The sequence below is a fragment of the Quercus suber genome, unplaced genomic scaffold (assembly GCF_002906115.3).
Source record: "Quercus suber isolate HL8 unplaced genomic scaffold, Cork oak 2.0 scaffold_596, whole genome shotgun sequence".
NCBI lineage: Eukaryota > Viridiplantae > Streptophyta > Magnoliopsida > Fagales > Fagaceae > Quercus > Quercus suber.
Window position 1 is genome coordinate 399,473 of NW_027070040.1, and position 23,116 is coordinate 422,588.

The window sequence follows — 23,116 nt, forward strand, 5'->3', positions numbered from 1 at the left end:
GTTGTTCTATACGCCCATAGTATGCTTGGCAGCTAAGGCTTTTGCTTCCACCTATTTAGTGAAATAGTCTATGCTGAGTATAAGGAACTTTAGCTGTCGCATTGCTATTGGGAATAGACCCATGATGTCGAGTCCCCATTGAGCGAATGGCCACGGGGCTGTCATCGGGGTCAGTTTTTCCGTCGGCTATCTAATGACGTTGCTGAACCTTTGACAATTGTCGCAGGCTTTGATGTAAGTCTGGGCGTCCTTTTGCATAGTAGGCCAGTAATATCCAGCTCGAATCAGTTTATGTACAAATGACCGCGACCTTGAATGGTTCTCACAGATCCCTTCATGTATTTCTCTCATGACATAATTTGCTTCTTCAGGGTTTAAACACCTTAGGTACGGGCGGGAGAAGCCTTTCTTGTACAAGATGTCTCTTATCAAAACGAATCGTGTCACTTGGACCTTCCGCTTCCTTGCGGCTTCCTTACCGTCTGGTAATGCGTTGTTTTTCAAGTAGGAGACTAATGGCGTGGTCCAATTACTTTTAGAGCCAATCTCCTGTACATCGATGGGATCTATTAATGGTGAAAACTGAATAAAAGAAAGTACCTTGTCGGGGATGATCATGTGTTTTGCTGATGCGGCCTTGGCAAGACGGTCGGCTTACTCATTCTCCCTTCTGGAGATTTGAACAATCTTGGCCTGTAAGTCGCCTACCCTTCTCTTTACTCGCTCCAAGTACTTTTTCATCCTTTCACCCTTACATTTATAATCCCCATTTACTTGATTGGAGGCAACTTGGGAGTCGCAATGAATGACCACGCTCGCGGCCCTTGCCGCTGTAGCGAGATCTAGTCCTGCCACCAGAGCTTCATACTCTACTTCATTGTTGGTAGTAGGGAAGTCGAGACGAACTATGCATTCAATCTCTTCCCCTGCCAGAGAATGAAGCACAATACCCGTTCCCCCAGCCTGTCAGTTGGACGATCCGTCAGTATGTATACTTCATCGAAGATAATCTTTTGCCTCTTGGCTCTCTCCGTTAGTGAACTCTGCAATGAAGTCAGTGACTACCTGCCCCTTAATGGCATTATGCAGTCGATACTGTATGTCAAACTCACTCAACTCTATTGCCCAAAATGCATTCGTTTGGTGGCTTCAGGATTGCTCATTGCTCGTCGTAAAGGCTTGTCAGTGAGGACGATTACCGTGTGGGTCTGGAAGTACGTTTTGAGCTTGCAGGTGGCTGTAACCAAAGGAAGGTGAGCTTCTCCATCAGTGGGTACCTTTCCTTTGCACCACGAAGTGCTCGGCTAGCATAGTACACAAGTTTTTGCACCTTGTCTTCTTCTCTGATCAAGGCCGCGCTGATGGCGGCTAGGGATACAGCCAAGTAAAGGAACAATTCTTCCTTGGTTTTGAGGGACTCAGCAATGGCGGGGAAGAGAGGTAGGCCTTTAGATCATTGAACGCTTGCTAACACTTGGTCGTCCACTTAAAAGATTTCTTCAACATGCGAAAGAAAGGTAGGCACTTATCCATTGCTTTGGACATGAACCCGTTCAGCGCGGCTACCTTGCCGTTGAGGTTTTGTACTTCTTTCATGTTCTTAGGGGGTGCCATTTCTATTATGGCCCGGATTTTATTTGGGTTGGCCTCGATACCTCTCTGCGACACCATGAATCCTAGGAACTTTCCTACCGTTACCCCAAATGCACATGTGCCTAGATCGAGCTTCATGTTGTAAAAGCGAAGGGTGTCGAAGGTTTCCTTGAGATCCTTTAAATGATCGTCCTCTCTTCGACTTTTTACCAACATGTTGGTGACATAGACTTGGACATTTCTCCCAATCTGCTGTGCGAACATATTGTTCATGAGCTTCTGATATGTTGCGCCTGCGTTTTTGAGGCTAAATGACATTACTTTATAGCAAGAGAGGCCCTGGCTGGTAACAAATGAAGTCTTCTTTCGATCTGCTTCATCCATTTTGATCTAGTTATAACCTGAAAAAGCATCCATGAAGCTCAATAACTAGTGTTGAACCGTAGAGTCAACTAAGACGTCGACCCGCGGGAGGGGGTAGCTATCTTTGGGGCAGGCTTTGTTCAGATCTGTAAAGTCCACACATATTCTCCATTTTCCATTGGCTTTCTTGACCATCACGAAGTTTGCTAACCAGTTGGGGTAGTAAAATTCCCTGCTGATAAAGCCCACCCCTTGTAACTTGTGGATTTCTTCTGCTATAACTCGGTCTCGTTCTGGGGCGAACACCCCTTCTTCTGACAGATGGGCAGAAAGAAGGGTGACACATTTAACCTGTGCACCATGACATATAGGTCGATTCCTAGCATGTCTTCATGGCTCCAGGCAAATATATCTTGGTTATCTCTAAGAAAAGTTGTAAGTGCTTGGCGGACTATTGGGCTGGCGAGGGTGCCAATCCTGGTTGTTCAATCTGGCTTGGAGTCGTCAAGAAGTATCTCTTCAAGCCTTTCAATGGGTTCTGCCACTGTCCGCTGTTCTTCTATGTTTATCATCTGTAGGTGATCGTCCATCTCCAATATCACTATGTAACACTCACATGTAGCCACCTGATTTCTACGTATTTCTCCTACTCCGTATTTAGTAGGGAATTTGATCATCAGGTAGTACGTTAAAGGAAGGTGAGCTTCTCCATCAGTGGGTACCTCTCCTTTGCACCACGAAGTGCTTGGCTAGCGGAGTACACGAGTTTTTGTACCTTGTCTTCTTCTTTGATCAAGGCCGCGTTGATGGCGGCTAGGGATACAACCAAGTAAAGGAATAATTCTTCCTTAGTTTTGAGGGAGTCAGCAATGGCGGGGAAGAGAGGTAGGCCTTTAGATCATCAAACGCTTGCTAACACTCGGCCGTCCACTCAAAAGATTTCTTCAACATGCGAAAGAAAGGTAGGCACTTATCCATTGCTCTGGACATGAACCCGTTCAGCACGGCTACCTTGCCGTTGAGGTTTTGTACTTCTTTCATGTTCTTAGGGGGTGCCATTTCTATTATGGCCCGGATTTTATCTGGGTTGGCCTCGATACCTCTTTGTGACACCATGAATCCTAGGAACTTTCTTGACGTTACCCCAAATGCACTTGTGCCTAGATTGAGCTTCATGTTGTAAAAGCGAAGGGCGTCGAAGGTTTCCCTGAGATCCTCTAAATGATCCTCCTCTCTTTGACTTTTTACCAACATGTCGGCAACGTGGACTTGGACATTTCTTCCAATCTGCTATGCGAACATATTGTTCATGAGCTTCTGATATGTTGCGCTTGCGTTTTTTAGGCTGAATGACATTACTTTATAGCAAGAAAGGCCCTGGCTGGTAACAAACGAAGTCTTCTCTTGATCTGCTTCGTCTATTTTGATCTGGTTATAACCTAAAAAAGCATCCATAAAGCTCAATAACTAGTGTTGAATTGTAGAGTCAACTAAGACGTCGACCCGCAGGAGAGGGTAGCTATCTTTGGGGCAGGCTTTGTTAAGGACTGTGAAGTCCACGCACATTCTCCATTTCCCATTGGCTTTCTTGACCATCACGAAGTTTGCTAGCCAGTTAGGGTAGTAAAATTCCCTGATGAAGCCCACCTCTTATAACTTATGGATTTCTTCTGCTATAACTCGTCTCGTTCTGGGGCGAACATCCCTTCTTCTGACGGATGGGTAGAAAGGAGGGCGACACATTTAACTTGTGCACCATGACATATGGGTCGATTCCTAGCATGTCTTTATGGCTCCAGGCAAATACATCTTGGTTATCTATGAGAAAAGTTATGAGTGGTTGGTGGACTATCAGGCTGGTGAGGGTGCCAATCCTGGTTGTTCAATCTGGCTTGGAGTTGTCAAGAAGTATCTCTTCAAGCCTTTCAACAGGTTCTGCCACTGTCCGCTGTTTTTCTATGTTTATCATCTGTAGGTGATCGTCCATCTCCAATATCGCTATGTAACACTCATGTGTAGCCACCTGATTTCTACGTATTTCTCCCACTTCGTATTTAGTGGGGAATTTGATCATCAGGTAGTAGGTCAAAGTAACAGTCTTCCATGAGTTGAGGGTAGGTCGTCTGAGGATGACATTATAGGCGGACGAGTAGTCGACAACGAGGAATGTAACATCTTTAGTGATTTGCTAAGAATAATCGCCAACCATAACGGGCAACGTGACCGCACCGAGGGGGTATATTTTAATACCTCTGAACCCTATGAGCGGGGTATTGATCGAGACTAGCTGTTCTCTATCAATCCTCATTTGCTGGAATGCTGGATAGTAGAGGATATCAACAGAGCTTCCGTTGTCGACCAGGACCTAACGTGTGTTATAGTCTCCTATTCGTATGCTGACGACGAGTGAATCTTCATGCGGGTGGTGGAGACGTCGGGCATCCTCTTCTGAGAACTCGATCAATCCGCACCATCTTTGGGACGAAGCCCGTTAGTTGGACATTCTGAACCATCCTGAGGTAAGTCTTTTGAGCCTTTTTGGACGAACCAAAGGCCGTCGTGCCTTCCACAATCATTCTTATATCTCCTATGGGCAGCCTTGGATGCTCGTTCTCCCGTCGGGGCACTTACTCTTAAGGTGGGTTTTCTTTTTCCTTGTTGACGAATCTTTGCAACTTTCCTTGCTTGATGAGAGCTTCAATTTGTTGCTTCAAGTCGTAGTAGTTGGTTATGTCATGACCGTGTTCCCAGTGGAAGTGGTAGTACTTGTCTTTAAACCTCTTATTAGGATCTCTCTTCAGCTTGCCAGGAAATGTCAAGGCTCCTTTGTCCTTGATTTGCATCAAGACATGGTCGATCAGGGCAGTTAGCAGGGTGAAGCTTGTGAACTTTCCCATGGAGGGCTTGAAGCGCTTGTCCTCCCACCGTTTTCCAGTCCTAGCCATCTTCCACCCCCTATCTTGCCATACGTCTTCCTGTCTTTTTCTCTTCTCGGGCCAATAGTGCATCTTCCACGTTCATATAGTTTGTCGCCCTGTAAAGTAAATTTGACATGGTCTTCGGGTCGTTCTTATATAGAGAAAATAGAAATTACCCTTATGTAGCCCATTCGTGAATGTAGCCACAAGTATCTTGTTGTCAGCTTCATCGATTGAGAGTGTTTCTTTGTTAAAGCGGGCTATGTAAGACCTCAACATCTCTTCCTCCCATTGCTTAATGCTCATTAGGCATGTAGTAGACTTCTTATATTTGTGCCATCCGATAAAATGCAAGGCAAACTGGGCGTTTAACTCCTTAAAGGTACCAATAGAGTTAGGTGTCAATCTGCTGAACCAAATCCTTACGAGGCCCTTTAGCGTAGCGGGGAAGGCCCTGCACATGATCTCGTCCGCCACTCCTTGAAAGTGCATTAGGGTCTTTAAGGATTCCAAGTGATCTAAGGGGTCCTTGAATCCATAGTAACTTTCCACCTGTGGCATACAAAACTTCGGTGGTAGGGGAATGAAGTGACGGACGTAGTGAATGGTGAATCAGTTTGATGGACCAAGTCATCGAGGTCGCTGGACACTAGTCCTTTGAGGGCGTTACACTTAACTCCTTAAAGGTACCAATAAAGTTGGGCGTCAATCTGCTGAACCAAATCCTTACGTGGCCCTTTAGCGTAGCGGGGAAGGCCCTGCACATGATCTCGTCCGCCACTCCTTGAAAGTGCATTAGGGTCTTTAAGGATTCCAAGTGATCTAGGGGGTCCTTGAATCCGTTGTAACTTTCCACATGTGGCATACAAAACTTTGGTGGTAGGGGAATAAAGTGACGGACGTAGTGAATGGTGAATCAGTTTGATGGACCAAGTCATCGAGGTCGCTGGACACCAGTCCTTTAAGGGCGTTCATCATAAAGTCCATCTGTTCCTTCATTATCTAAATTTCTGCGACTATGTGAGGTGGAGCTGTATCTGTGACAGATGGACGGCTGGTATCCAGTTGCTCTTGTCTGATTGGGGCGTTGTTGCCTTCTGGCCCCTCTTGATTTCTTCTCTCAGCGCTGGTTCCTTCCTAGTCTTCCTCCTGAGTGTTTAGTGCTGCATTCCTTTGGCGTAGCTGTTCCTCTAGGTTATGATTTTGCTTAGTGAGGCGTTTTGTTGCCGCTGCAAGAGTCTGGACCTGCCTCTCGAGGGTAATGGTATGCGATTCATATCCTTGAGCATTATTGGTGGTTGCTATCAAGCGAGTAAGTACCATGCAACTCTTTGTCTGGGAAACGATAGTATGGCTTGCAAACTAAGAACTTCCCATAGATGGCGCCAACTGATGATTCCAAAAATCGTCAGTAAGTCACACGATCTTCACGTGCTTAAGACAATACCTACACAATATAGAACAAGAAGACCTTAAGAGAGTGTCGATGTGGTACCAGCCAAAGACCCTCCAAAGGTTAAGTCAAAAAGCTTTTCACAACTCTAGAATGTCAAAGCTGGGATAAATTATGCGTACCTTAGTTTGTAAGGGTCTTAGGATTTTTATAGCAGCATGAGACTGATATTCGTTTCTTGGCTTAGAAGATCTTTCCTTGTGGGAGAGATCTTCTTTAATTCATGTATTTTACGGGATCCTTTCCTTATAGGACTCCCCTTGATTAGGGTTGATTGTGGGGGTGCAAGATATTTCCTTATATACTTGTGCATGGAGGCCAAGTAAGGCCATGTCAGACTTATTAAAGGTTTGCTTATTCCATTTAGCTTCCTTCCGTCAACTTCTTATACTGTTTATGTGCTCTAGTCATCTCGTTCATATGCTTGTTGACCTCAAGACGCACCCATCAACTTCGAGGTGGAACCGTCGTCTTTATACTTGGTTGTTTATGAAGGTGAGGCCAATGAGTTCATCAGGGCCGTCTCCTTTGCCAAATATGGACGAGTTCATCAATATTATAAATTTACTCTTATTAGCTTTTGTAAATTTGTTCACTTTATGAAACTTTATAAGATTTGCTCAAAGGTTTTTTTTTTTTTTTTGACTGACTGACTGAAGGGAAATATTGAATAATAGCATTATCTTCCAATTATCAAAACGTTGATCATTGCATTAACAAAATTGCCAAAAAAAATGATGATAATTGCAGAATATTAGTCTCTGAGCACACGCTTATAAAGACTTCTATTTTTTTTTTGGTAAATATTAATAATTTGAATTCATTATAATTTAAGATTACTACATTTTTCAATTACAAAATATCTAGGGGTGTGATGAGTGTTATGCGTTTGTAGATGAAATATTTTTTTATCACACCCCTATGTATTTTGTGATTAGAAAATATAGTAATCTCAAATTATAATAAGTGTGCGTTTGCCTAAAAATTATTTTGCTTTTTGCGTTTTTGGCTGGTTCCACGACACTATTCACAACCTAGCCAAACTTGTGAAAAACGCGCATAAGCAGGTCAGCTATGGGTCCCACGACACTATTTATAATTTAAAAATTATTTTGTTACAGTATTTTCAGTAATAAATTTTCAATTTTTAACAAAATAAGCGGTATCTAAACATATCATAAATTCAAATTATTAACTAAAAAAAAGGAAAAAAAGAAAACAAAAAAGAGCTAGTTTATTTATTGCTTGTCTGCTAGTGCTAGGTGATGTGGCATTTTTCTAAAAGATATATGCTATGTCTACAATAATTTTACAATATTATTATAACAAATCACATGTGATTAGTTGTTATTAGTTCAAATTTTAAAATAACACTAAGATTACTTTTTTGTCTCAATAATAACAACCAATAATAACCTACCACTTAAAATTTATTGTAAAAATATTATAAAAATATTATAATCATATCATTTCCCTAAAATTAAATAAGATATCTAAAACGAAAAAACCGGTACCCATAGGCACTTAACATTAACAGAGTCAGAGAGTAGCGGCGAGAAAGAGAGAGAGAGAGAGATGCAGAAGAGATCAGAGCAGGGCAAGTCTGGTGGCGGAGCCTCCGCTCCCACGCCCAAAAGAGGGCGTCCATTCGGCAGTAGCAACAGCAGCGCCGCAGCCGCCGCGGCAGCTGCAGCAGCCGCAGCTGCCGACACGGCGGCTCCGTCAAACCTCCTCGGCCCATCTCTCCACGTCCACAGCTCCTTCGCCGGTCAGTCTTTCTTTCTTTCCTCCCTTCAAACCCCTAGCTAGCTCGCTCTTCGCTTAAATTTCACTGATTTACTTTTTGTAAACCCTAATGCGTGAATTATGCTTCAACAAAAATCTTACTTTTTTTTAGAACTGAAAAATTATTTACAACTCAATGTGCTTGCGAATGCAATCAATGCATTCTGTTTTAGATTCAAATGTGCTATTCGTTGATGCTCCTCTGTTTATACTCCACAACTTGTAAAATTTACTGTTTCTTATATGCTATACACTACGAGTGTAGGAGGGTAGGATTAGATGAATGCCAATGCATTCTGTTTTAGGTTGTAGATTTAGTGGCTGATTTGAAGTGGGAATCTCACAGGAACGCGCTGGTGAAAGAGATGTGGATTCTCAAGAATTTGCTTGGAACATTAGGTGTCTTAATGATCTCAGTAAGTAAAAAGAGGTTAGGGTGGCGAGTTAATGGGAGAATGCTGTTAGGATAAAACAGGTGCTAGCTTTGAGTTCGGGTTTTATTTCTAACCTTGACTACCAAGCTAGAGGTAGAGTTTGGGTATGCTAGAATGTGGAAATCATGCGGATTTCTTTAAGGGAAATGTTAATGGATGCCCTAAGGGCATTAGTTTAGGAAGGATTTTTTTTTTACCTATCAAAAAAAAAAAAAAATTTATGAGAAAAGAAAAATTTATTGATTTTTTTAACAGCTTTTTATATTTCCCGTAAAAGTGATATTAAAACTTTCCTAAAATTGCAAATGCCCTAAGAGCATTCGTTAACTGAACCCTTTCTTTAATATTGAAATCTAATCAAGCTCTTCACTGTCGGATCTAGGATAAAAATATTAAGAAAGGGGTTTTATTTATGAATTCTTTTATGGTTGCAATACGAGGACTTAAAGAATGCAACTTTAGGAGTTTTTGTTATTGATCAAGTCTCAAGTTCAGGACAAAGCAATGATTATAATTGGGGATTTCAATGTTACTGAATATGTTATTGAAAAACATGGTGATCAAGACTATGTTGTGAGGTAAAAGAAAGGGCTTCATTTGGGGTTTTAAGGAAGAAGAGAAAGGGCCTCATTGCTGCATGCTTCTTTGAGAGGACTGTATTGTCTAGATTATTAGGGATGTTGTAAGGTTTAGAATTAGTGGTATATGTACTCAAAAACTCCCCGCCGAACAGGGTGTTATGTGTTTTTCCAGGGATATGAACTTACAGTTGTGGATTTGAAGCTTTAGTGGATGCTGGCCACAATAACATATCCTTTTTCTAATTTATTGAATTTAGGGATCATTCTACTTTTTGACATTAGTGTTGTTGATCATCTAGTATACTCCTTATGTACTTGATGCATTTTTATATATCTAATAAAACGTAGTACTTATAAATATATAAAAAAAAGAACAGTGTTATGTGCTACATAGAGGATTCTTGAATGTATTCTTAGCGAAGCCTGTGTTGAGTTATTATTGTTTTTGCAGGCATCTGCTGCGTATTGGCTGTTTATTTTTTAATATATTAGCTACTTATATATCCAAAAATAAAAAATAAAAGTCCATTCTGTGACATCATTTATAACAAGTTCCATCTAAGCTTTTTCTGCCATTCCATTTATGCTTCCACAAACTGTTTGCAATCTTTTCCTGAGATGTTAGAGCAGTGTTGTGTTCTTCATCTGTTACTGATACATTCCCCTTATTTTTTGCCAAAAATTCTGTTTTGCTTAAACTATTTGGGAATTTGGGATTGATATTTCTGATGATTCTGATGTGGTCTGCTACATCTCTTCATTTTATTCACTCCACTTATGCACTACTGGCCCTCCAAGATGTTTGAGAAAATATGTTGTCAATATTCTCTATCCTAGATTGTTTGACTGTTAAACTCTTTCTAGATCAAAACAATAAGAGGATAGTTCTAGCTATTCAAAGTGGACTAAAGAGTGAGCTGACCTGGGCATTAAATACTCTCACATTGCTCTCTTTCAAAGAAAAGGAAGACATGCGCAAAGATGCAACAAAAAAAAAAATTTATGAGAAAAGAAAAATTTATTGATTTTTTTAACAGCTTTTTATATTTTCCATAAAAGTGATATTAAAACTTTCCTAAAATTGCAAATGCCCTAAGAGCATTCGTTAACTGAACCTTTTCTTTAATATTGAAATCTAATCAAGCTCTTCACTGTCGGATCTAGGATAAAAATATTAAGAAAGGGGTTTTATTTATGAATTCTTTTATGGTTGCAATACGAGGACTTAAAGAATGCAACTTTAGAAGTTTTTGTTATTGATCAAGTCTCAAGTTCAGGACAAAGCAATGATTATAATTGGGGATTTCAATGTTACTGAATATGTTATTGAAAAACATGGTGATCAAGACTATGTTGTGAGGTAAAAGAAAGGGCTTCATTTGGGGTTTTATGGAAGAAGAGAAAGGGCCTCATTGCCGCATGCTTCTTTGAGAGGACTGTATTGTCTAGATTATTAGGGATGTTGTAAGGTTTAGAATTAGTGGTATATGTACTCAAAAACTCCCCGCAGAACAGGGTGTTATGTGTTTTTCCAGGGATATGAACTTACAGTTGTGGATTTGAAGCTTTAGTGGATGCTGGCCACAATAACATATCCTTTTTCTAATTTATTGAATTTAGGGATCATTCTACTTTTTGACATTAGTGTTGTTGATCATCTAGTATACTCCTTATGTACTTGATGCATTTTTATATATCTAATAAAACGTAGTACTTATAAATATATAAAAAAAAGAACAGTGTTATGTGCTACATAGAGGATTCTTGAATGTATTCTTAGCGAAGCCTGTGTTGAGTTATTATTGTTTTTGCAGGCATCTGCTGCGTATTGGCTGTTTGTTTTTTAATATATTAGCTACTTATATATCCAAAAATAAAAAATAAAAGTCCATTCTGTGACATCATTTATAACAAGTTCCATCTAAGCTTTTTCTGCCATTCCATTTATGCTTCCACAAACTGTTTGCAATCTTTTCCTGAGATGTTAGAGCAGTGTTGTGTTCTTCATCTGTTACTGATACATTCCCCTTATTTTTTGCCAAAAATTCTGTTTTGCTTAAACTATTTGGGAATTTGGGATTGATATTTCTGATGATTCTGATGTGGTCTGCTACATCTCTTCATTTTATTCACTCCACTTATGCACTACTGGCCCTCCAAGATGTTTGAGAAAATATGTTGTCAATATTCTCTATCCTAGATTGTTTGACTGTTAAACTCTTTCTAGATCAAAACAATAAGAGGATAGTTCTAGCTATTCAAAGTGGACTAAAGAGTGAGCTGACCTGGGCATTAAATACTCTCACATTGCTCTCTTTCAAAGAAAAGGAAGACATGCGCAAAGATGCAACCCCTCTTGCAAAAATACCTGGGTTGCTGGATGCTCTTCTCCAAGTGGTATGTGTTTTTATTCATCTATCCTGTTTTAAATTTTTTTCACTATGGTATAATTACTCACTGCATTCAAGATTGAGACAGATTGATGACTGGCGTGATATAGCACTTTCGAAAGAACCCATAAGGACACCGAGGGTCAGAACACTAGGGGCAAATTCTCTTGTAACAGGATTTGGGAATGAGTATGAGGTGTTAGGCTCAAATGGCACTCTCCTGTATCCTGGGTAGGCTCAACGTATATATTTTATTCCTGTTATCCAAATGTTGAGCATTAAATTCACTGACTAATTGGGACCTAATTATGGGGTAGTATTCATATGGCAGCCTGGGATCTGGTTCTTCTGTTACAGAAGCAGTAGTGCAGAGAAATATGTCCAAATCTCGTTCTTCGGATTGGTGGTTTGATGAAGATGGTTTATTTAATCTAGATGAAGAAGGGCGAGCAGAAAAACAGCAGTGTGCTGTTGCTGCTTCAAATATAATCCGGAACTTCTCTTTCATGCCAGACAATGAAGTCATTATGGCCCAGCATCGGCATTGTTTGGAAACAGTGTTCCAGTGCATAGAAGATCATGTCAAAGGTGAGGCATTTTGTTGTAGAAAGCTTAAAGATTTCTTTTATGTCATCAGTTATGAGTACATATTATCTCATCTAAGATGAGAAGTATAATTGATTTTAAAATTATACTTAAAAGTATAAATGTATAATATCATGATATTGCTTTTAAGTATTCTAGATATTTCCTGGAATGTTTTGGTAAAAAAAAAAGTCTCTTAATGTTTCTGCCTTCTTGTTTTGTTGTATATTGCCACTAAAAGTTCCCGTTTGTAAACAGAGGATGAGGAACTTGTCACAAATGCCCTTGAGACAATTGTAAATTTGGCTCCATTTCTTGATCTTCGAATATTTAGCTCATCAAAGCCATCCTACATCAAAATAACGTGAGAAATCTGATCTGATTTTTTTCCTTTAGCTACTGGTACTGATTTTCTAACTTCAGGATGATAATTTCCTCTAAACAGAGAGAAACGTGCAGTTCAAGCTATAATGGGGATGCTGGGATCTGCAGTCAAATCATGGCACTGTGCGGCTGCTGAATTACTTGGGCGTTTGATAATAAATCCTGATAATGAGCCTTTCCTTCTTCCCTTTGTTTCACAGGTTAATTTTGTTCCACGTAAGTAGATTGAACATATATCATTTATGCACAAAGACTATAATGAGGGCTGAATGAACACTGCAGATACACAAGCGTTTAATTGATCTTTTGAGCTTGCCAGCATTTGATGCACAAGCAGCTGCTGTTGGTGCACTCTATAACCTTGCTGAAGTTAATATGGACTGCCGACTGAAGCTTGCCAATGAGCGATGGTGACTTTCTTTATGTTCTTTCAAATTTCAGTCTTAATAGTTCAAGATTAGTGGCTTCTTCCTTCCTTTTTTTTTTTTTTTTTCTCAAAACAAAATTTTTGTTGCCAAAATTCCGTATTAATTTATATTTACAATTTAACAAAATTCAGGGCAATTGACCGACTGCTGAAAGTGATCAAGGCACCGCATCCTGTTCCAGAAATTTGCAGGAAAGCTGCAATGATACTTGAGAGCCTCGTCTCTGAGCCACAGAACAGGGCATTGCTGCTAGCTTACGAGAATGCCTTTGCAGAGATACTCTTCTCGGATGGCAGATATTCTGATACGTTTGCAAGGATATTGTATGAACTGACATCTAGACCGAGCAACAAAGTCGCAGCTGCTCGTGGTGTATGGGGCATGTAACTGGAAAACCTGACATCATATGCTGATTTGGCCCTAGCTTCCAAGGATATTGGATTTGTATTTAGCTATCCATTTGTGAAATTCTAGTGGTGTATATCCCCACTGGAGTATTAAGAAGATTTTTTTTGGATCATAATTCAATGTCTTATTTGTTGAATTTAGTTAGGATAAAGTTTGGTTATAAACTTGGTTGTAACTAATAGTTATAACTCTACTCAATATATTTTTATTGAATGTGAATTTTGACAAATTCACTATTGAATTACATTTTTTTATTATATCATTCATGTTTGCAAAATTTTTAGAAGATTAAAGATCATTAGTTGTGTTATTAATCAAATATTTAAATTTCAAGTTTTTACAGTTTAAAATAATGTATAAAAAATAAGTTTATGGTTTGAAGAGTTTTGACATGTGTATTAAGGACACAAAGAACATGTAATTTAATTATTAGATTTTTAAAATATATAGTCATAGTAAATATTTTTTAACTTAAGTTGTAGCTAATGGTTGCAATTAAGTTTGTACCGTTATGTTTCTCAAAAAAAAGTTTGCACCGATATGTTTAAATCTAATCTATTACAGCATCAGAAACTACCTGCTGTGCATCTGTAGTTTGTTTTTCGTTTTAATTTTGATGTAAATGTGAGATGGATATCATTTATTTAAAGTGCTACCATGGTTGCTGCTGTTATTGGTCTCTTTTTGGATTGCAGTTTTGTAGATTCTTGAAGATGAAAATGTCGTTGAATCACTTTATGATTTTTTTTCCTATGGTTTTAAGTTTTTGGGTCTACAGTACTGGTAACCGAAAACAGAAAATATCAAATCACAAGTCCCAAACCCCAACACGCAATTAGTTGGATTCAATACTAAAATGAATATGACAAAATACCTACTCGTAAAAAACGAGTGCACACATATTTCCAGGCTTTTGCTTTTGTTTTGTTTTTTTGTGGTGTTAGAACTCGGGAAGTAATGAGTATTTCGTGTGTGGGGCTTATTCAATTCTTGTCCACCATTTCTAAGTTCTAACTACTTTGTTGTTTTTGTTTTGTTTTTTTTGTGGTGTCAGAACTCGGAAAGTAATGAGTTTTTCGTGTGTGGCTTATTTCTTGTCCACCATTTCTAAGTTCTAACTACTTCTGTTGAACTCCATCCAAACCCAAAAAAAAAAAAAAACTACAGGGGGGGACTTTGGTTGAATGAACCAAATTGGTGGGAATTTGGTTGGAAGTTTAGGCATCAGAGGAATGGCTAAAGTTGGGGAAAAAAATGCCTCAAATTGACTTGGACACGATGTCCTTGATTGAGAGAGGGTGGCTTTTTCTTTTTAAAGGTCAAAATGTATAGCTTAATCTTAAGTGTCACCATCCAATATGACACAAACCCAGTAGTCTAACATGCTCAAGCCACCTTACCTAATTTTATCCCTTTTCTTTTTGTTGTTATTATCTCTTTCACCTTCAGACTTGGTTTGCTCAAGTCTCTCTCTCTTTCTTTCACAGCTCTGTCTTCCCTGAAGCTAAATATAGAGCTTACCCTCTTTATTGAGCTTCGACCATGGCCCAAGCTTATGCTTCTTTTCTTCTTCTAGCTCTCTCGTTTATGGGGGCTTGTGGATTCATGGGCTGGGACGTCGACGGTTGAACCCTCATTATAAAAGAATCTGCAATGTTCATTCGACACTCTACATGATACACTCATAAAAGTGGTTGAGTTAAGACTATCAAGGAATTGATGAAAAATGATTTCAATTGAATTAATTAGAAAGAACGAGTACAAATGTTTTATATACAATGATTGAATCAAGCTAACCACCTAACTGCAAAAACAGAGGAGAAAAACTAACTTCACACGTGTCCCTATAGTAATAACTAACTTTCTCACTTGCTCTTACTTAAAGAAATTAATTCATCTACTAAACTTCAAGTTGCATGTACAAAGAAATTCATTACAAGCTACTGTCGTTTTTGTGCTTTGTTTGTTCTAGCCACAAAGCTTGCTGTTCTTGTTGTTTACTGCTATACTCATTGCTGTCTTCACTCTAATACTCCCCCTCAAGAGCAGCTAGTGTATGTATACTTATCATTCCTATCTTGCAAGTAAGGTTAGAAAACTGATTGAAACTCAATGTTTTAGTAAGTATATCAGCTAATTAGCAATGAGTCCTAATATGATTTAGCTTGATAACCTTTTCCAAAACTTTATCCCTGACCACATGACAATCAATTTCAATATGCTTTGTCATCTCATGGAAGACTGGATTGAAGCCAATGTGCAATGTTGCTTGACTGTCACAAATAGCAGAGCTTCTTTATCATGTTTTAGTCCAATATGTTTGAGAAAGTACAAAATCCACACTATCTCACATGTTGCAACTGCCATGGACCTGTATTCAGCTTCTGTTGAAGACTTTGACACTGTAGATTGCTTTTTTGACTTCCAAGACACCAAAGAGTCCCCAATGAAAATGTTGTAACTTGTTACAGACCTTCTAGTGTCAAGACATGAGGTTTAATCAGCATTTGCAAACCCTTTCAAGTGCAATTTTGTGTTGGAAGAAAACAAAAGTTCTTTTCCTGGTTCACTCTTCAGGTATTGCAAGATTCTATATGCTGTATCTAGATGTGGCTTTCTTAGTCTAGACATGTATTGGCTAAGCTTATGAATAACAAAGGTAATATTAGGTCTAGTAATTGTCAAATACAAAAGTTTGCTTATCAACCTTCTATAACTACTTGGGTCTTTAAGTTCTTCTCCCTCAAACTTACTTAACCTGAGATTTTGCTCCATTGGTGGTTTAGCAGGCTTACACCCAAGCAAACTAGCATCATTAAGAACTTCAAATGTGTACTTTCTTTGACAAAGAGCTATGCCTTTGTCTGATCTAGCAACCTCCAAGCTAAGAAAGTACTTTAAATCACCCAAGTCCGTCAACTTGAACTTTTCATCCAACATAACCTTGAACCTACGTATCTCATCTTTATCCTTGCAAGCCACTAAAACATCATCCACATATACTAAAAGAACTATAAAAATATCCCCTTGCTTCCTAGTGAATAAGGAATAATCGGCTTTGGATTGATTGAAGCCAAGTTGAATCAAAGTGCTGGAAAATTTGGCAAAACATTGCCTAGAAGCTTTCTTAAGGCCATATATTGATTTATTGAGCATACAAACCACCTCCCTCTGGCTATGAAACCCTTGTGGAAGGGGGATTTTGAACCAAATCACTATGTAAAAAGGTATTGTTCACATCCAATTGACTAAGGAACCAACCCTTAACTCCTGCCACAGCAAGAAAGACTTTGACAGATACCATCTTTGCCATTGGGGAAAATGTTTCAAAGTAGTCCACTCTTTTTTATGTAAACCCCTTAGCCACTAACCTTGCCTTGTATCTTTCAATTGAACCATCATCTTTGTACTTAATTTTGTAAACTCATTTGCACTCTATGGGCTTTTTACTTGCAGGTAGTGGAGTTAATGTCCATGTATTGTTAGCCTCAAGTGCTGCTATATCAGCAGCCATGGCCTCTTACTATTTGGGATTAGAAACAGCTTGATAGTAGAAAGTGGGCTTAACAATGGATGAAATAGAACAACAAAAGGTTTTGTAAGAGGGAGAGAGGTGCTGATAAGAAATATGAGAAGATAGAGGATGGGAAGTACCTAAATGAGTAGGACTGGCATCAATGACAGATGAGACTTGATTGTAGTAATATGCTTGTAAGTAAGATGGTTATTTGATTAGTCTAGATGACCTCCTAAGAGGGATAGGATCAACAACAGGTTCAGGAGGTTCTTCTGGTACTTCAGCAAGAAAATCATCATCAAGTGTATGATGAACTTGAATGATTGAATCTTGAGGAATGGTAGAAGGAGGTTTGGGTAGAATAGTGCCATCAAAGATAGTAAAGATAGCAGGAACACAAGGTAAAGGCAATGAAGGATAAGAATCAAATTCACATGAGTTTGAAACATAAGGGAAGATTGACTCATGAAAAATGACATCCCTTGAGACAAAAACAGTATAAGACTCAAGATCAAAAAGCTTATATATATCTTTTATATTAAAAGGATAACCAATAAAAACACATTTTCTTGCTTTTGGAGAAAACTTGTTCCTAATTTGAGCAATAGTGGAAGCAAAACACAAACAACCAAACACATTGAGAAGATTATAATTTGGTGGCCTTTTAAAAAGAAGTTCAAAAGGTGTTTTATCATTCAACAAAGGAGAGGGCAATCTGTTGATTAGATAGGCTGCAGTTAAAAGACAGTCACCCTAAAATTGGATAAGAATTTGAAATTGAATTTGTAGTACTTTAGCTATGGAAAGGGGATGCATATGTTTCGTCTTCACAACAAAATTTTGTTGTGGAGTGTAAACACAGCTATGTTGGTAAATGATACTATGAGAATCAAGAAAATCTGGCATATCAAATTCCTTAGCATTTTCAGTTCTTAGAGCTTTGATTTTTAGTCCAAATTGTGTAAAAACCATGGTATAAAAAGAATGAAACAACTGCCTAACTCCAGACTTTGACCTCATAAAAAACAACCATGTTGCTCTAGTTGTATCATCCACAATAGTTAAAAAATATTTGAAGCCATCTAAAATAGGAGTTGAATATGGTCCCCATACATCCATATGAACCAAATCAAAAGCACAACTACTGATTTTATTATTGAAAGGAAATGGCAATCGTTTAAGTTTTTTCATAGGAAAAACTTGACATTCTTTATTACAAGAAGATTGTAAAGAAGGAATAACATGACTCAAAACATTAAGTTTGATGTCAGAAGGGTGACTTAATCTTGCATGCCAAAGGAAAGAAAAGTTACAATGAGGATTTGTAGAAGTTGTTGTAGAGAAAGGATGAAATGTAGCACTGATTTTGTGAGTAGCTAAGAAGTCAGCAAGGGAAGAACCAAGAGTATACTGAAGGCTTTCTCACTACAATAGGTACAATCCATCAATTGCCTTTCCTACCCATATCGTTTTCCAAGATAAAAGATCCTGGAAAAAAAATAAATAAATAGAAAAAAAAAACAAGGCAATATGGTTGAGATTAAGTAATTGTACTAACAAATAAAAAGTTAAAGGTGAAAGATGGAACACAAAGGGCATTTTTGAGAGTGAGAGAGGAAGATAGAACAAGAGTTTCAATGTAAGTCACTTGTGCTGATTCCCCATTAGGCAATTGAACCAAAGATTGCATAGTAGCAGTAATTGTGGTAAACAAGTCAACAGAACAAACAAAATGGCAAGTAGCACCAGTGTCTAACACCCTAGTATGCCTACCATAAGCCCTTCTATTGACCACTTGTATAGAAAAAAGACTGTGAGAGAAATCAATGACTGTGAGAGAAATCAATACCTGCCATTGCAGTGTTGGAAGAAGATGCCACATTGGCCATTGGAACTTCCTTTGCTTGAGATGTTGCTACAAGGGATGAGTTTGAAGCATCAATCAAAACTAGCAGTTGCTAATATTGATCAAGAGTGAAAGCATGATGATTGTACAATGGAGAAGCAAAAGGCAATGACTCTGAAATTTGACCTGAGGACACTTGATGTGCCATTAAGGGTTTGTTCTTGAACTTAAACCCTGGTGGAAATCCATACAACTTGTAGCACTTGTCAATAGTACGACTCAATTTTTTACAATGTGTACACAATGGCCTATCCTTCCCTTTATTATTCTGATTGCTTGTTGATTTAGAAGAGAAGTTTTGACCTTTGGCTGCAAGCACAGTAGACTCAACATGAGTACTTGCACCATTGGTCATGGTCCTTTGCACTTCTCCTTGAATTAACAAGGCATACACCTTATTAAGTGAGGGAAGGGGATCCATTAACAACACTTAAGTTCTTACTTGGGAAAAAGAATCATTTACACCCATCAAGAACTTCATTATTGACTCTCTAACTTGCAGTTCAATCAATCTCTTATTAATATAGCAGACACACTTGACACAAGTATAAGAAGGGAAAAAGACTATAACTTTGCAATTGATCCTATAGCACTTTAAGCTGAGTAAAGAAATCAGTAATTGAAACTTCACCTTGATGCAATTCTGCTATCTACTTTTGCAAATTAAAGATTCTAGGGCCATTCTTTTGAGAAAATCTATCTCTCAAGTTTGTCCAGATCTCTAAGGCTGTGTCTTCATACACAATGCTAGCTGAATCTTGGGAGACACTGAGTTTGTCAACCATGTCTCAACCATGTTATCACACCTAATCTAGGCATGAATGGCTGAAGGAGTTGACACTAATGGAGATGAAAGAGTCAAGCTTCCATCAATGAAACCCAATTTGTTCTTTGTAAGTAAAGTCTTTCTCATAGATCGAGCCCAAGTTAGGCAATTCTCATTCCTTGTTAATGGCTGAGTCACAAGAATAGTGCTGATGCTTTCTCCATGATGAAGAAACAAAGGATCATCCCTTGGAGATTCTTGTGTTGAAGTGGTAGTCTCAATAATAGCAACAGGAAGAGATGAGTCAGCGGAAGCCATTGTTGAAAAAGGAAAATTCTTTGAATGAAGAAAGGAAAAATTTCAAGAAATGAAGTGTAATTGAAAGAAAAACTTCAATAAACGAAGTGAAATTGAGGGAAATGTTGAACTGGAAGAACCTTAGATTGAATGAGATTGGGGAAAATCTAGAGCTTCAGCTCTGATACCATATCAAGGAATGGATGAAAAATGATCTCAATTGAATTAATTAGAAAGAATGACTACAAAAGTTTTATATAAAGTGACTAAATCAAGCTAACCACCTAACTGCAAAAATAGAAGAGAAAACTAACTACACACGTGTCCTTACAGTAATAACTAACTTTCTCACGTGCTATTACTTAAAGAAATTATTTCATCTACTAAACTACAAGTTGCATGTACAAAGAAATTCACTACAAGCTACTGTCGTTTTTGTGCTTTGTTTTGTTCTAACCACAGAGCTTGCTGCTCTTGTTGTTTATTGCTATGCTCATTGCTGTCTTCACTTTGATAAAGACTTAAGACAACAAATAAAGTTACTTGGGATTTATTAGTTTGCAAGTTTTCTCTAAATATACTTATTACATTTATTTTTCCCTAGCATGATATTAAAACTAATCAACTAATCAAGTAGACATTAAGTAGTTAAGAGAATCCAAGAGTCAAGATCAATTGAGAAATGGTTTTGAAGAATTTAACAAGTTAAAGATATGTGAAAATAGAAAAGGAAAGAGAGAATTTCATTCAAAAAAAAAATATATATATAAAAGGCAAGAGAGAATTTTGTTCAAGGCAAAATTGGAAAAAAAAAAAATCCTGAAATGGAAATATTTTGGCCATATCTTTTCATAAGTTTATTCTTAGATTTCCTTATTGTTAGAATAAGGTTTTATAATCCCTCTAGTGAAACACAATAATTTTGTTAGATTTTACTTTTGTCACAATAATGCCTCTAGTGTATGTGATGTTTTTGATATTTTCTAATGAAGTTATTCTTTTCTAGACTAAATCAATGGATCAATTGATGAATAGAATCAACCAGAGAAAGTTTTACTAATAAAAATTATTTTTAAATCTTCTAATCAAATAATTAATTTATGCGTTTACTTACCTGATTGTGTACTAAAATTGAATTGGTAGAAGATGCTTAATGATATTGGTGGATAAACCTAGATGCCCTAGTAATTTTAATTATTGAATTTTACCAAACTCTTTTTTTGCTAGTTTCAACCATATTCTTCTATATATTATTGGTCATTTTTTCTGTGGAACAATAACCTTAGCTACACAACAATTTCTAACTTAAAATTGGACGACATCAAAACACATTTTTGAGTAAATTACTAACCACAGAGCTTGCTGCTCTTGTTGTTTATTGCTATGCTCATTGCTGTCTTCACTTTGATAAAGACTTAAGACAACAAATAAAGTTACTTGGGATTTATTAGTTTGCAAGTTTTCTCTAAATATACTTATTACATTTATTTTTCCCTAGCATGATATTAAAACTAATCAACTAATCAAGTAGACATTAAGTAGTTAAGAGAATCCAAGAGTCAAGATCAATTGAGAAATGGTTTTGAAGAATTTAACAAGTTAAAGATATGTGAAAATAGAAAAGGAAAGAGAGAATTTCATTCAAGAAAAAAATATAAAAGGCAAGAGAGAATTTTGTTCAAGGCAAAATTGGAAAAAAAAAAAATCCTGAAATGGAAATATTTTGGCCATATCTTTTCATAAGTTTATTCTTAGATTTCCTTATTGTTAGAATAAGGTTTTATAATCCCTCTAGTGAAACACAATAATTTTGTTAGATTTTACTTTTGTCACAACAATGCCTCTAGTGTATGTGATGTTTTTGATATTTTCTAATGAAGTTATTCTTTTCTAGACTAAATCAATGGATCAATTGATGAATAGAATCAACCAGAGAAAGTTTTACTAATAAAAATTATTTTTAAATCTTCTAATCAAATAATTAATTTATGCGTTTACTTACCTGATTGTGTACTAAAATTGAATTGGTAGAAGATGCTTAATGATATTGGTGGATAAACCTAGATGCCCTAGTAATTTTAATTATTGAATTTTACCAAACTCTTTTTTTGCTAGTTTCAACCATATTCTTCTATATATTATTGGTCATTTTTTCTGTGGAACAATAACCTTAGCTACACAACAATTTCTAACTTAAAATTGGACGACATCAAAACACATTTTTGAGTAAATTCTTTATTAAATTAGTTTATTTAACTAACTAACCTAATATAAGTCGTGAAAAAACTTGAGCTCGTTTTGAAATTTAAAAACCAAGCTTGGGTATAAAATTTAGCTTAGTGAGCTCAAGTTTGATATTAAGTAGACCAATCAGCTTAAGCCCTTTAATGAGTAGTGGTTCCTTCACAGCAAGCATCTCTAGCAAACCTTGGCTTACTTAGTTAGAATTTAGTAACATCCAATAAAAATATATTGAATGAAATTGTAGTTTGAGGCTACAATCAGTTTTGTAGTTGAAATTTGTCCTTGATAATATTTCTCAAATCTCAAATCACAACAATGATATTTCGCCAAATGTATTTCCAAGATATAAACAGTTACAAATTAGGATCTACTTAAAACTGGGTAATTACTGGGTACTTTCAAAGTACTATAAATGCATATGCCTTCATCTCACATAATTGTGGATCTCACTAATTAAATTTATGGTGGAACCCATAATTTATGTGAGAGAGGAGAGTATGTATTTATGGTATTCTTAGAGTATTCAATAATTTTCAGTTAAAAGTAAACAACAATAATTCCTACTTCTACAATTAAGGTATGAGTGGCAGATTCAGGATTATTTTCTAGAGGGGTTAGTAAGAAGATATATTTTGGGTTAGTAAGAAGATATATCTTAAGTAAGAGATGAATCTTATAGTCTACATGGTTTCCTTATTACAAATTTGTCTGCCATTTGTACACGAACTAGAATAAAAAATAAACCGTAAGTTCATTTAACACATTTTTTCTTAATACAATGAACATATTAATTGTTGCTGTTAAATGAATTTTAATTATTACTGCTTAAAATACTTTTATCTATTAGTTTAGAACAATTATACTTTATATTATATTATCAATGTTAGATTTACATTGTAGACAATTATATTGTACACATTTGTCTAGAATCAATGTAAGATTTACATTGTAGATAATTATACAGAGTACACATTTGTTTAGAAACGATGTAAATTTTATATTGATAGTACAATGTAAACTATAAATTTTCCATTAGTTTATTTCAAATTTGTTAAGATCTAAAT

At 37.0% G+C, this 23,116-nt stretch overlaps 1 protein-coding gene across 1 annotated transcript; it reads left to right on the top strand.

Annotated features, from left to right (window-relative positions):
* The first annotated feature begins 7,844 nt into the window (after positions 1-7,844).
* On the top strand, positions 7,845-13,566 carry LOC112030772 (armadillo repeat-containing protein LFR). Its single transcript, XM_024063438.2, has 8 exons — positions 7,845-8,095; positions 11,355-11,524; positions 11,606-11,748; positions 11,849-12,105; positions 12,361-12,466; positions 12,548-12,686; positions 12,769-12,896; positions 13,046-13,566. The coding sequence occupies exons 1-8, from the start codon at positions 7,903-7,905 to the stop codon at positions 13,299-13,301; spliced, it is 1,392 nt and encodes a 463-aa protein (XP_023919206.2). The 5' UTR covers positions 7,845-7,902; the 3' UTR covers positions 13,302-13,566.
* The last annotated feature ends 9,550 nt before the right edge of the window (positions 13,567-23,116 follow it).